This window comes from Egretta garzetta, unplaced genomic scaffold (genome assembly GCF_000687185.1).
Source record: "Egretta garzetta isolate BGI_Z169 unplaced genomic scaffold, ASM68718v1 scaffold94, whole genome shotgun sequence".
NCBI classification, from domain to species: domain Eukaryota; kingdom Metazoa; phylum Chordata; class Aves; order Pelecaniformes; family Ardeidae; genus Egretta; species Egretta garzetta.
The window spans coordinates 866343-881593 of record NW_009259683.1 but is presented as its reverse complement, the minus strand read 5'-3'; the positions used below and the strand labels follow the sequence as shown (position 1 = coordinate 881593).

The window sequence follows — 15251 nt, the reverse complement described above, 5'->3', positions numbered from 1 at the left end:
TATATATATAGTGATAGTTATATGCGAGCTTCTGTCTAGAAAAAGATCAGGAACAAAGACTAAATCCCATTTCTGTTACTCATGTGGTTATCTGGGTTGCTTTCAGTGTGTCTACTTGAACAAGTAAAATAAGAACAGATTTAATTCCAAATCTTTTTACTAATCAGCAGGGAAGAGTACTCATTGACCATAATAATATCTAAACTGAGTACTAGATGTCATCTATAAATGATACACATTTTTTAGTCATTAAGTCACATTAAGCAGCACTAAGTTTTGCCCTCAGCATAAGTAGTCTCTTGCAATTGCATCTGTCTCTTCAGTATGCAGCAAACATGAAAGGAAAATTGTGTTTTACCCTATTATCTAAGAAATTGCGAAGCTATGAAAAACAGATTACTATTAATAAACAAAATTTTCTTCAAAAGGCTATGCGTACAGTTGTGAGGAAACAGCTGCTCTCCCTTCCAGAATATACAATCGGCAAGTACATTAATTTTAAAAAAGATTATTTTGAAGGCATCAAAACCAGTAAAAGTGCAGAAACTGTGACAAGAATACATATGCACACTGTTGTGATTCCATGTGAGCTGACAGAGGAACACTTTTTCTTCTTAATACATAAAGTGGTATATTAAAATCTTGCTCAGGCGGCTAGATTTCTGCTAAATTATCACAAGCAGTATAGGTGAGCCATTACTGATTTTGATCATATCCAAATTATTTAAACAGCAATATGGCTTGAAATATGTCCACCATACCTTCCCTCTGCATTAAAAAAAAAAAAAAGCAGGACATTTTTCTGTTAAAACTATTACACTGCATATGGTGTTTGTGAAGAGTACCTAACTGATCGTTGCAGCGATCAGTACAGATACATTCCTAATTAACCTGTGAATAACCAGTAAAGGCAGGCAGCTGCCTGGCCTGTGTTCCCACAGCGTTCTCAGGGCCTCAACCAAGAGCTAGCCCGTGCGCCAAGGAGTATTTCCTCCTCCATCCACCCAGTTGCCAGCAAGGCTGCAATCAGCAATGATATCCTTATGGCTTCGGACATTTGTCCGCTAAGAAACGGACTTGTAAAAAACCTATTCATTAGATGCAGACCACCAAGGAGCCTCCAAGTACAAACAATTTGGATGGAAGCCATCCAGGCTAGCACTGAACGGGAGACCACACGATGAAGATTTCTATAGCTCATAGCCATTTGCTCCAGCTGTTTGCTTTGAATCCACAAAACTTAAGCAAGGGTGATTAGTATAATAAAGATAAGCAGTAACACATGATAAAGATAAGTAATATAACTCTAGTGTTCTTAGGTTAAGCTACATGTTATTTTTGTGTTGTGAATTCCAGCATGACTGGTATAGTGTTCTGTGGATCTCCTGGTGGTGGTAGCTCTGACTCAAAGACTGGTCATTTGTCACTTAATGCACACAACCAGCCATGTTACGAGTCAATAAACAACGATGAGAGAAGGTATCACCGGCAGCTGAACCAGGGAGATGAGCTGGAACGGAAAATGGGAAAGAAAATAACACAAATGTAATTTTTATCTTGCAAAAAAACATCTGTGTGAGTAAGGATTCCAAGTTGTTTTTTTCCCAAGGAAATTATAATGGCAATTTCAACTGTTGTTGGTCTTTATATCTTGATGTAGGGAACATACGCTGTGGTTATAAAAAAAACAGGTCTTATACATGTGAGGTTTAGTTCTTCTATGACAAGGTCATTGATTATGACTTTCAGATTAGAATGCTGGTTCACCCTTACTAATTAGAAATGTTGATTCTTCATTAGACAAGGCATCATTTCTAGAGTAGACCATGTGTGAGGTCTACAGCAGTGGAAGCATTACTCGAAACCTTAAGAGGGATCTTGTGGAGATCTGAGTTCCCCAACTCCAGCTCTAAGGTGAAGACTGCTTTCACAAGCAGGTAGCTGCACACTGGTTGTTTGCCTTCCCATCCTGAGAACACGGGCTGAGGACTTCTCCTTCCAGCCATAAGTTTTCTTTATGGCTTTCAAATGGCAAGCGAGCGTCCTTCTTTTCTTGAACTGATTTTGCCATTGTCCTTCCTGGGATCAATTTCTATCTTTCCATCCTAATGCTTTTGAATAAAGCAAAGGATGAAACTAAGACATTTATAGGGAAGGGTTTTCTAATCAGAAGTCCTGATCCTGGGGACACAGTGGAGGTCTGTGTACTGAAAAGACTGTAGCCTCAGTTGTCCCAAATAAGCTCACCTTTACTGGAAAACACATTGGAACGACCCTGTTCCTATAGTGAAGTCTGTGGCATAACCAGTTTCTGGAAATGTTTTAGCAAGTTCGCTTGTTAACTCCAGGTCTGACTTTGAGAGCATTTCCAGCAATGTCAGAAGAGAAAGCTTGGTCCTACATAAGCCCCTTCCTAACCTCAGGCCCAGAGACTCTCCCAAAAGATCCTAGGAGAAAATTATCCTGATAGAAAAATTATAAATTTCTGTATATTTTATTTTCTGTTTGGCTTGTCATGGATCCAGATAAGTCCCCCACCCCAAAAGAGTACATTAAAAAGTCTTAACAATATTCTACTGAAGTAGAAGACACATTACCAACTCCCAGTCTCATGTAAATACCCCTGAAGAATCTGCCAGATCCCCCTTTATTTTGACTGGTCAGTCCAGTGCTGAAAATTGTTCAGTCCTCACAGACACTGCAAAAAAATTTGCTTATAAATAGTGTTTTCTTCTGATAAGTCAGAATGTGGCCTGCAATGGGGGCAATCAGTCTCAATCAAAAGTTGAGACGTTTTAAGGTTTCCTTCACTTTGGACCTATGGCTGGTCTCCATATTTGAAGTAAGTGAATAATTTCAAATGAAGAACAAATGTTGTGAAAACATGTCTGTTTGCCAGCAATTTCCAAGTGTGTTTTCTTCTGTTTACCAGAGATCTGGAGAAATAAGACAGCCTCTTAACTAAATTGACTAAATAAAAGGAATCTGCTTTTGATGTATATGGATTTCAGAATCAAATTTCCTTTTTCTGTGCCTGTTGGCTTTATAGGCTTGTTTACTCAGGAGGAAATGACTTGTTTTATAATGTGTTTAACATCATGTTAGTTAATCTATGCCATAATATAGAGTTGTTTCCTTGTGTAAGCAAGCATTTCACATGTAAGCACGTGTGAATCTCTCACTGAAATGAGGGGAGTCTGTATTCGAGCCTGTCCCTCTCTTTACAGGATGGACAGGAGAGCAGACTTGGTGGTTACACAGCTGTACTGTATGTTTGAGGTGTCTCTCTCTCTGCAAATATGAACTTCTTTAATTCTTCTTCTCCTTGCTTTCCCTCATTAATATTTTGGGAGGGTTTTGCAAGCAGCTTACATAAAGAATCTAAAGTCTCTAAAACACAAAAGGAAATCTCAGAATCAGGCCACTTTGGAAAAAAAGCTACAAAATTATTCTTGCTGCATAAGGTTTCAAAATTTCCAGGTTCCTGTGCCCGTAGATGGGATTATTAAAGATGACAGTCTTGAGCAAATCAAACCTCTTTATAGGCAGTTGGATAAATCATTTCCAAGTAGGGGAAAGATGCAATAACTAGAGTGGTTTTACAGAACCAGCTTGCTGAGGATCAGAGAATATAGAGTCATTGAAAAATATTATTGCCTTGCTTATAGTATTCGTAATAACCAGAAAATGTGTGTGTACGTATATTAGAAATAATCCTGTATAAATCATTCTCAATTACTGAAATGGCTGACTATGGCAGAATATCTTTACACTAATATTTTTCAAAGTAAGATACTGTAGATATCTTTTTTGGATAAGACTTAAAAAAAATTCTTACATTGTCATCAGTCCACCAGAAAGTGAAGGAGAAGTTGAAGTTCAGCTGATCCATTCATCACTAATACAATGCACATGATTTTTTTTTTTTAGGTTTGGTTTTTTTTTCATTTTTTGTCATTTGTGAAGAAGAGCAGGAGTTTGGTATCATTTCTTTACAAGTGATCAAATCAGCATCTCAAGTGGATTTCAAATCCAAAGCTTTACGTATATTGCACCCATTTGTGACAGGTCTTTCTAGTCTCTGTGAGCTGGTCTGCTTTAGCCGCGTCTACCTCTCTGTCCTGCATTGCCTCTAAGGTTTCCCCACAAACTAAAAAGTTAATGCTGTTCTAAAGAATGCTTTCTTCCCTGCTACACCTCTTAAATCTTCCAGCTGCTATGGCGTTTCTGTGCTATCTGTCTGCACTCAGTCACCTCATCCTTTTAAATTAGATTTAGAATTTAAAAACATAGTGCCTGATGGTGCCACCCCGCTGTTGTGAGTCAGGTTTTCTGTTTAACTTAGAAAAGATAGAATGGTAAATTACAGCTGTTGTGAGTAAGGGGAAATGTTGTGAAATTAAAAAGCAGTTCTGTTTTGAAAAATAAATGGTAATCCTGGGAAAGAAAAAACCTCAGGGAAAAGCAAATTGGGAGTAGCATGGAAATAATATCACTTGGCAAGTTGCAAGGTTGGAGGTCATATTGGAAGGTCCCAGGAATGTCTGTTCATATACTTGTAGTGTTTTTCATTCCTAGTTACTTGTGTTTTTTCTCTTTTGCTAAAATATGGCTCCAAATCATGCTTGATATAATTTACCATAGAGGCAAATCAGGATGACCAATATTTTATCTTATTTAAACCCTACAGTCCATTTCTCATGGTATAAAAGAGACGGAACTACAGATAGTGGTGTTACTTTAAAAGAAAAAGAAACAAAAGATGTGGCAAAAGGGAATGGAGCCCGTCCTGTGAGAGATGTGTAATGGGAGGCAAATGATTGTTTCCGGCGCTGAACAAGGAAAGCCTTCTGTGAAGGGTTTGATGTAATTTTGTTCAGCTGAACAAAGTGGAGAATACTTAACAAAATTGCCATTTTTAAAATCTCATTGTGAATACTCAGCATGCTGTGATCATACACTGTGTAATGGTGTTTGCAATGAATAAATTGCTGTAGATACTATAATATAAATAACTGTTTTGTGCATTAAGAAGCAGTTCTCTTCATGATGGTTTGTGTCTCAGGAATGCTCTGAAGACAGAACTTTAGAGACTAAAAGCATCAAAGTACTTTCTGAGTAATACCAGTCTGCTAAAGTGCTAGGATACTTTTAATAATTTTTAGTGGTATTATCTACAACTGAATAATAAAATCAACTAAGTGAGATTCGCTTTGGTCTTAATCTATTTGTTATTTTTACCGTGGCCAGAACTTAGTAATTTTAAACACAACACAGCTTCAGCAGCTTCAGCCAATAATTTTTAATAGCTCCAATGACAGGAGGGCAGAGAAAGTTAATCACAAGGAAAAAAGGATTTGCCTCAGACAGACTTTCAGCACGCCGACCCGGTGTGCTGTGTGGCTTTGTTGCAAGAAAGAAAGTGGCAGGAAGCCCCCAAGTTAAACTGCGTATCGCTTTGGGTGATAAATGGACCTCTAGAAACACCTTGCTAAAACTAGAGAAGATTGACAATGAAAAACTGCCGTGCCGTACTGAATTCAAGTGCTCTCAAGAAGCATAAGAAGCAATATCCAGTGTTATCCTGTAATACATTACTGCTCCTTTGACAGCTCATTGGGATCAGTTTTCCTAGATATTCTTCCAATCGCATTTACCACAAACATATTGGTTCCAAAGCGTAGATGAAAATGGTAATTGGCTTCAATAAAAAGCACTTGATAAAAGAAGGATATAACCACTTTGAATGAATTGTAGCATGAGTTAGAAAAATGTCTTAATATCCTCCTTCTCTCACTGCTTGCCTAAAAGTACTTTTTTTTTTTTTGAAGTTTCTCATGGAAAGATGGTCTCAATCAGAAAACTGGAAGATCTGGAAGAAAGTCTGATCCAAATGTTTCCGCTGAATTCTCTCACTGTAATGGAAACTGAGTGGTGTAAGGGATTTGCCTGAAGTTTCTCTTTCTGCCAAAGCCTTTCAGAGTGACAAGTAGCCCAGGCACTTCACTCTTGGTTTCCATTATGAATAATTAAGTCTAATGAAAGATGCCTGCCCAAAAATTGTGCTTACCTCATCTAATTATGTTGGTATTCTAGCATATGTAAAACACAAATTCCCAGTAATATTGCAGGGTGACCAAAAATACTGGATCCAGCACAGACCCAAATTTGAGTCTTAGAACATGGAAAGCCAATCTTTTTCACTACATATAGTGTCTAGTTAAAGTAAAATTAACTCTTTTAAAATGTATATATAGTGTTAATTTTCTTAGAGAAATTCAGATCTTTTGATAAGATAGATAATAGCTATAGGTCTAGATAATAGCTAGTAAGAACCATGAGCATCTTCCAGTATTTTGATAATGGCACTTTTTGCACCATCTAGATGAAGGAATTGAGATGAGGATAAATTTAAAAAAAAAAAAGAAAAAAGAAAATAAAATATTTTAGAGTTTTCAGCAGATTTTCAGGAAAAAAGAAATGAAGAAAAGGTTATGTATTCCAAAGGACAAATCTGGGGGGTGGAGGGGTTATTTCTTGATGAAACTTTAAGTCATCAATATTATAGCCGAACTAAGCACTTATTTCTAATTCTGAAGGGGTTTATTTCTTTAATTGTTCTTTGATTTTACTGCTTGGAGACTAGCCTGCTAATTTTATTCATAGCAGAGGTGTTATTAACTATACAACTGTGCCCATTGCCAGAGGCACTGCTATCTCTTTGGTTTTGTTTTGTAGAAATGTATTCCTTTGGCTGCTGTGGCAACTGTTTATTACATACATTTATAAAAGTACCTACTGATATCACTGTAGCATCTGGGTAGGCAGCTGTGACTCCCTTCCCTACGCCACTGTTGCTGCAGCACCCGCTCTGCTTGCTCTTCATTTTCTACATCTCAGAAGAAGGGCAACAGGGAAGGAAAGAAACAAAATGAGTAACTGCTGCACTGTAATAAAATCTCCCTGCACCATTTTTCCACCCCCTCCTCCTTTCTGGAGAAAGATGAAAAATAGCGGGATGTGTTGATGGCTGTGGATGAGAGAAAAGAAAAGGGATGTTAGGGGGCGGGGGATCTGCATGTACCTGAAGCGAGGAAGGATCCACCATGGTGAAGGAGCAATGAATTATCACCATACAGAGAGGGGGCGGGAGAGACACCACCCTCAAGCAGAAAATAGAAAAGACAAGGTTCTACGAAGAAGAATTGTCAGTAAGAAGGGAAGAGAAAGGGTGAAGGCTCAAGAGGTGGTGGATCAGGTGGGCTTCTAGAACAGAGAGGAGAGAGAAGTGGGAGAAGAGCAGAAGAAACTCAACAGCTAACTGGTGCTGCTGGTGCTGTCTGTATCCGTTCCAAAGCCAAAGACACACAGCAGTGGGAAAGCAGGGCTGAGAACTACAGTCGCTCACGTGGCTGTGGTACAGACCTAAGCAACCCTTTCACTTAGGACCAGTTGCAGTATTGCCACCATGTTCAGAACAGAGAGCAGAGGTATGAACTGGGTTTATTTTAATGAGGCTTCGCATGAGCATCTCAAGAGACGTATCTTACTGAGAGCTGAATCTGCCGTCTTGTGTTTTGTCACATCCATCCTCTTCCCTCACCAGCTGTGCTATTAAATTATTTTGCCAGTCTTCCAGTACTTTTGTATCCACTTTGCCCTCTGGGCAGCTGGCTTTCCAGAAGCATTCACGGAGGGCAGCTAGAGGCAGGATCTGCTCCAGCATAACTGTTAGATATGCAAGAAGCAGAATTGCAAGAAAAAGTGTTGTATATCTTATAAATGGATATAATTCTGTGGTGAGCTTCTTTCCTCAGAGGGAAATCTCTTAAATAGTAAAGTCAAGGCTCCATGTAATAAAAGAAAAGGAAGAAGAAGGGACTTGAGTGTATCCCTATTCTTTCTGCTGTCATATGTTGCCAAAGATAGTTGAGAGGGTCTGCATCTTCCATGGACTGCACCTAGTGCAGGGGAACCCCAGTTCTGATGTGTGTTTCTGTGTGCTAAGGCAATCCAGAATAGATAAGGCAGTAGTAAGAATTAATTGCCTTAGACAATGCCATGGAAAGTGACTTCATGGACAAAATTAGTATAATAGCCTGGTCCTGCTTTACTCTACCCTGTTATAAAAGATGAGGATAAAAATGAACTTAAACTTACATAGTCCAGAAGAACCTTTCCATTTCTTTCTGAGTCCTGAGGAATGGGGAGGCTTCCCAGCCACCTTGCTTTCCTGTTTTATTTGGCCTGATCACTTCCCCACACACACTGTTAGCATGTTGGAACTAGAAGGCAATTTAAGTTGCAATTCCTTTTTTTACTACTTTGTTTTGTGCTATAGGCTTCCCTTTCCTTTCTGTTAAAGAGTACAGTTATGCTTTAAAAGTGGATACCAGCAAGATTCAGAGACCATGAATGGAAGGGAAGACATTGAACTAGTCTTCATTTTCTACAGTGTAAGGTTATGTTACCTCCAGTTACAGATGCTGGGGAAGTAAGGGATCCCTCATCGAGAAACTTAAGTTAGATTAGAAAATATTAATATTATTTTGACTGATTTATTCCACGTGACTGCTTGATAAACAAGCGGGATACTGTTATTTCTTTGAATTTCTGTATTTTTAGTTTTTGAGTTATTCTCTGGAGATTGAGTAAATTTGTATACAATCACAGCTAAACTAAAAGTCAACTGTACTGTCAAAACTCCTCCAGATAGGTTTTCGTCTGGTATGTCTCATAGATGCTGTTGGTTTCATACAACTGTCCTAATACACCATTTTAAATTTAATATTTCAGGGTATTCTAAATGCAGGGAAAGCATGATCTTTATAACAGATTGTACCGGACAAGCAGTTTTTAGCAGCATTACTTTCAAGTGACTGCCTGCCTAAAGCACGTTGAGGGAGTAGAAGATACTCAGTGCATTAAGCATATTTAAAGCAAAATGAATTCAGTTATAGCAGCATGTACAGTATTTTGCAACTAACTGTAACTGATGTGCACACATTTCACCTGCAAGCATGTATGTGGGAAGCGGTGGCAGAGCTGAAATATGTGAGGAGAGGCAAAGGCGAGTGAAGTAGAAAGGAGAGCATTTTACATGTTTTGATGACTTTGGCCTGAATTTCATACGCCCATACCGATGTCATTCTGGAAGACAAGGCGGCTGGCTCCATGTCCACCCACCCCAGCTCTTCCAGTGAGCAAAGCCTTCCCAGTGGGTGAACCAGGCCACGTTCTGTGCAGCGTCTCGTCGGCTGCAGGGGAATAATGACAGCAGAGGGATTCTTACCAGATTCTTCTGGACTGTCAACTCTTGACAAGCCATTGATAACGTCAGGTCTCCAGGGCGTTTATGCTCAGCTGCACCTCCTTGGTCCTGGGTTATAGATGCCACCTGGGAGAAACCACTGGAAAAGCTGGGAGCACCCGCACCAGAGTCTCACCATGGGGCTTCTCGCTGAGCTCCTTGCTTGCCTCATCCTGCAGGTCCGCTAGGGTTTCAGCATCAGGGCTCAAAGCAGGAGGCTGCGCTGCCAGCCTGGCAGCAGACCCGTCCTTCTCCTAACCACCTTACCCTCACAGTTCAGCCACTGCCACTGGGAGCTGCCACCGCCACTGTCACTTCTCCCCCGAAGCTGACTGATTCTAGCAGCAGGTTAGTAGCAGGCAGCAACGCGTATGCTCTGGCCCTGGGTCAGTTGAGTTCAAGACAGATCTGCCCTTTGCCGAGCGGGTGCACATCTGAATCTGTCCTTCCAAAGATAACAGAACTTCAGACACTGAGATGTTTGGTTTGCTTTCTTTGAGATCTGTGGTTTGGTTGCCAGTAACGTTAATAGAGCTGGAATATAAATCATAGTGAATGTAAAACATTTGGGCTTCAGTGTGCTGGGCATATATCCATGTAGAGAGAAGGGCAATTAAATCCTCTTGCATTATAAACTTATAGAATAAGGCTCTGGCTGAGGTCTTGCACATATGGGAATTTTCTCTGGTGAAGCCTGATGAGTCGTCGTTCTGGTTGCCAATAATGTGGATAAATAAAAGGCTTAACAATTAGGAAAGAAGGAAAACAAAGATAATACACCTGTCAAACTTTTTGTATTATTAACGGGCAAGTGAAAAAAAAATGTTATGCTTGTGCATGCTGTTGCCCTTAGCACCAGCTGTTGCCTGTGCACGGGGATCGGTATTTGACATCGGCTGAACAGCCTTGCTGCCAGCAAGCACTCGAACAGGCAACGTCGATAACAGCAGTGTTCCCACACGCCATACAATTCAAGCTATTCTTCAAATTAATAATAATACTTAATAAAGCTTCATCTCTCATTTGCAAAGAAAACCTTCAATTAATGTTAATCAGCATCCTCAGAATATGATCAGGCTGGGCTTGTAGCTGGACGTGCCGAAACAGTTCAACTGGCAGATGGAGCATTTTCCAACTATTCTAATTAATGACTGCTCATTTCAAATGTTAATGCAATTAAATAAATAGGCAAAACAAATAAAAATAATATACGTTATGAAAATGCCACTATCAGAGAGAGTTCTGACCAAAAACGTGAGCCTCCCTCAAACCCAAAAAGGGCCCAACCATCCCCTCCTGGCTGAACAAGGTGTAAAAAGGACAGGGCTTGCTTTCGTTACTTGCTGGTGCCAACCATTTCTCTGGGATCGACATTTATATCACTTCCATTTTAACCTGCTGGCATCAACTGCTTCTCCAAGTATTAAAACATTTTTCTGCAGAAAATGGAAAAGGATTTCCTTCACATATTACGGCCTTCTTTCATGTAAGATTTAGACTGCCCCTGCTTCTTGCCTTTTCTATTTGAACCAATTGCCTGATTTTTTTTTTTTTAAGGGTTTTACTTTCTGTGCACCTTGTATACCATAGCACTGATGTAGGACCACATTCGTTTGGGCTTATAAAGAGTTCAATTAGCCCCTTAATGCCTAGTTCAGTCACAATTAAACCTTCCCTGTTGACTCGGGATTGGTCTCTCTAAAGGCAGTGAAGGTGTTTTTAATTATTCATTCTCTGGTTTGTTTCTTACAGCAGTCTCAGATGTGCTTTATTATTCAAAGGTTAATGCAAACTGAGAACTGGGTAAATTAAATTTGTTTGGCAGCTAGCAACCTGATGTATTATAGACACTGTGAAATATGGATGGCAACACTTCTGCTATTGTGACACTTAAAAAGCCAGATTTTATCTTTAAAACAATTGCTAGTTTTGTTACTATGGCTGATAGAAAATGAATGTTCCATAATGTTACAGTCTCTGCAACCCATTTTTGTTAAGAAAGCACGTAGTTTAGAAAGCCAAGAAGCATTAACAGCTATTATAGAAAATTGATGTAGGTACCATGACTAATGAAGTACACCGCACAGCACTAAGTCACGCAGTTGTATGCAGGGAATCACGCAGTCAGAAGTTTTAATGAAGGGAGCCCAAGGAATTTCAGGTGAAAGAGGGTTTTATTAACTTTCAGTGAACAAAATGAATAGCTGAGCAGTGAACATGACATGATGTCGTGTAATAATTGTATGCCTTGGGTACGTTGTGAGGCATGGAGCATAGCCAAGAGCTTTCATCTGTTCTACACACAGGGTTATTTCACAAACCCCTGCATGCTGTGGAAATCCTTATTGCAAACATAACAAGAATTGTTTCACAAGACATGCCTTAAGACAATACCATGTCACTTACTTGAAATATCTACCAGCACTGCCTTCCTCTGAATAATATTAATCAGATATCTGGAAGTCACCATCCCAATTGATCCTAATTAAAATTTAGGTTCTGTATCAGTGACTGGTATCAGCAGGCTGTGAACTGAGAAGAAGTCTTCGTATTCCTTAAGAGGCCACCCTGAGTAAAATATGCATTTCTATGGACGAGCGTTATGTTGTAGGAAGGGAGGCTGTGTTGGCTTTTGGAAGAGTCATGCCCAAGAACTTTTATTAGGTTTTAATTTTATTTTTTCAGGAATTGACCTGAGAGATTTTTCTTGTTTCACATAAAGGATTATGTTTTGTATACTTTAAACATTGCTTCAGTACTGTGTTTTTAAACAAGGACTTTGAATTAACATAATCCAACAGTTTAACCCGTGTCCTGTTTATAATATTTTTAAGATAGGGTAACGATTGCAGAGTAAAGCAGCCTTCTGTAGTAGTGACCGGAGACCTTAGATTAGTAATTTAGAAAGCGCAGCTTTGTACCCTGCTTAGTCTTTGGTGCAGTCCGTGCTGTATAATAATGTCTGTAATTACACTGCTACTGACTGATCAGGTAGGTGGATGAGGGGGTAGGTGAAAATAGGATGGCTTGTGAGGCAAGTCAGTGACAAGGCATCTCAGCAAAGTCTCTGTATCCTTGCACTGTAAATACTTCACATCTGCCCACTAAAATATTTGAGATGAGACAGTCGGGAATTTTTCTGTGCTTATTTGAATAATTTATAAAGTGATTTTAATACTTCTTCCTCGCTGAATACATCACTTCACTGGCAGAGCTTAGGACACCAGTTACATGTTTTAGCCGGGACTAACTTAATGAATGTGATACACAATTCTAACTTGTAGCGTTATTGCAAAACCAGCGATACTACTAATAAAGTATAACTGATGCAGTATATTCTTGATTCTATGTGGTTATTATGTTATATTTTTGTTTTCTATTTTAGTGCTGGACCCAAAGGAGACAACATTTATGAATGGAGGTCAACTATACTGGGGCCTCCAGGGTCTGTATATGAAGGTGGAGTTTTCTTCCTTGACATTACCTTTTCACCGGACTATCCTTTTAAACCACCGAAGGTTAGTAGGAGAATATTAAAAGTCTGATAGGAGTCTTCTCCTTGTGATATTTTTTAATGTGTATGTTGGTATATCATTTTAGGATTAAACATAAAACTTTCAAGGCAATAATGAATATTTAAACTGAGTATTTTGATGGAAAGAAATTAAATAACTACCTAAAATTTGCCTGCATGTTGCAAGTATAGCTGGATGGATATGGATTTATTTAGCAAATGGTTGCAAAATTTCCAGCAGTTATTTGTTTTATTTGGATTTGTTTCTAATATGAAAGCATTTATATTTGAGTTGCACCCTTTATAAGCAGCTGAAGATACTTAATCTTTCCTGTTGACCCATATCAGTCACCAGGGGTCTGTGGCAGTCTGACAAAAATATGGACCTTTTGCACTACCCCATATAAATTACTTCTGCAGATGCAAGACACACTGTTGTTCATGAAGTTATAAGTAATTGCTTTACATCGGTTTTCTGGAAGAATGGAAATACAGCAGCAAGGGCAAGAAACAGAAGTGGAAGACAGAGATTTACAGAACTCCTTGCAGATTCGTTTTCTAATGCTGTCAATAATAACGCTAACCGCAAACATAGAACGGTACCAATAACACGAAGGTGGCAGATCATTACCATAATTGAGTAGGCTCGGAATGTCGAACAGGAAAAATCTAGTGATTATGAAGGCTGGAAAACCAGAAATGGGATAAAATGTGGCAGCATAGAGCCTCATCAATAACCAGTAGTAATAATTGCTGAGGGAGGGTGTCAAAATGGGGCTTTATTTGGTGATCACAGGATTATTACAAACCACACATCTAATGCATCTATAAAAAAGGCAAATGCACTCCTAAGATGCATCCTCTGGCATTGCCTGTAGAGATAAGGAATTACCAGTGTCATATACAAGACACTTGTAAGACCTTATCTGGAAGACTGAGTGCAATTCTTAACACACATGTTCACTAACAGGAACAGAAACTGGGAAAATTTATCCCGCAGGGCTGTTAATAAAATCAAATAAATTGATGGGCCTGTGAAAAGAGGTGAATTGTTCAACCTTGCCAGCATGGAGAGTGAGGGCCTGGAACAGCTCACTGGGAAGAGCTATGGGAGCAAAAATATTTACCTTCTTTTTGACACATTTGTGAAAGAGTTGGTATGCCATGTTGGTCTGTAATAGAAGGGAGTTGCATTAAAAGAGAGAGTAGCTGATTCCTATTTGATTACCATGAGTACACTATTGAAAGAGAAGTGTTTATAAACAGAATTTTAATGCCACGGTAATAACGTGTATAGTAGTTAACACTGATATCATCAGTGTAAGTTTTTTAAAAAGATGAGACATGAATTCAAAGTACTTGTCATTCTGTAAACTGGACTTTTCCCAGCCGGTGACCTAAAGATGGGTCAGTGTAGCAGTATTAGATAGAGATGGTCTAACTTTGTTTCCCACTTTTAGTGTTCCAGTTTAGGGAATCTTTGAGGTCACTGACAAGTCTTACAGGGGTTGTACACCTTGCTGACTGCACATTTCCCGATTTAGGTAACTGTGTTTACACAGTGAAGAAAGAATTTGAAACTTTGTAACTTCTCCTTCAGTTAGTTAAAACTTTGAGCACACTGCGTTGGGGCAATGCCCTGTTCTTCCTCCCTCCATCCCAGCCCAGGCCAGTCCAGACTTCTTACTTACTATGCAAGGTCCATCTTAACAGGCCCCTTGTGTTTGCTTCTTTGCTGGGCTTAGTCTGTTTGTGGTAGCTGTAATGCAAGGGTTACATTCAGTCCCCCGGCAAATTAAAATGTCATTATTTAGGGGGTATTGGCATATCCACTAAATAGATTTATTGAGTGTAAAATAGAGCTTGAAGTTCTCTCCGAGATCCAAACCTGATAGGTAAAGAACTAGGTCTGAAAGACAAGTTGGAGGGATATCTTTTGTCATTCTCTCTGTTGATTCTGTTGAATCTCAAGGCAATATGTGCAATAGGCATCCTTTCAAAATCAAAGGTGAAGGTCCAGTTTGCTGTCTTACCATGAGGTAAAGACTTCTTCAATCCACACTGTTGTGTTTAGCGACTGTATTATTTTGAGACATGAGTAGTGCAGCTGTGCATTGCTTATTAATGAAATATCAAGCGAAGAGGTGGTTCTTGTCCTGCTTTGTAATAGATTTTTTTTGTCTGCCTTTATCTTGATGCCAATTGTCACTGTAAGAAATGTGTGCATATAAATCATATGAAAATGTACTGCTTGATAAAGGATGAGAGAGTTGATGATGCCATATTGTATTACTAAAAGGCCAGTATTTATGATGAGGGAAATTGTTATCTGTAAGAAAGTAATGAGTACATGTGCACAGGGGACTAATGTCGCTAGCCTATTTTGTACACATGGATTCTTATTCTATTCACTTCAGCCACTGTTGT

At 39.2% G+C, this 15251-nt stretch overlaps 1 protein-coding gene across 1 annotated transcript in view; it reads left to right on the top strand.

Annotated features, from left to right (window-relative positions):
- The window catches only part of LOC104126121 (ubiquitin-conjugating enzyme E2 E2), a 213474-nt gene that overhangs the window by 161689 nt on the left and 36534 nt on the right, over positions 1-15251 (top strand). Inside the window, 1 exon segment of the mRNA XM_009638632.2 lies at positions 12696-12828. Coding sequence (XP_009636927.1) covers positions 12696-12828 — 133 coding nt within the window.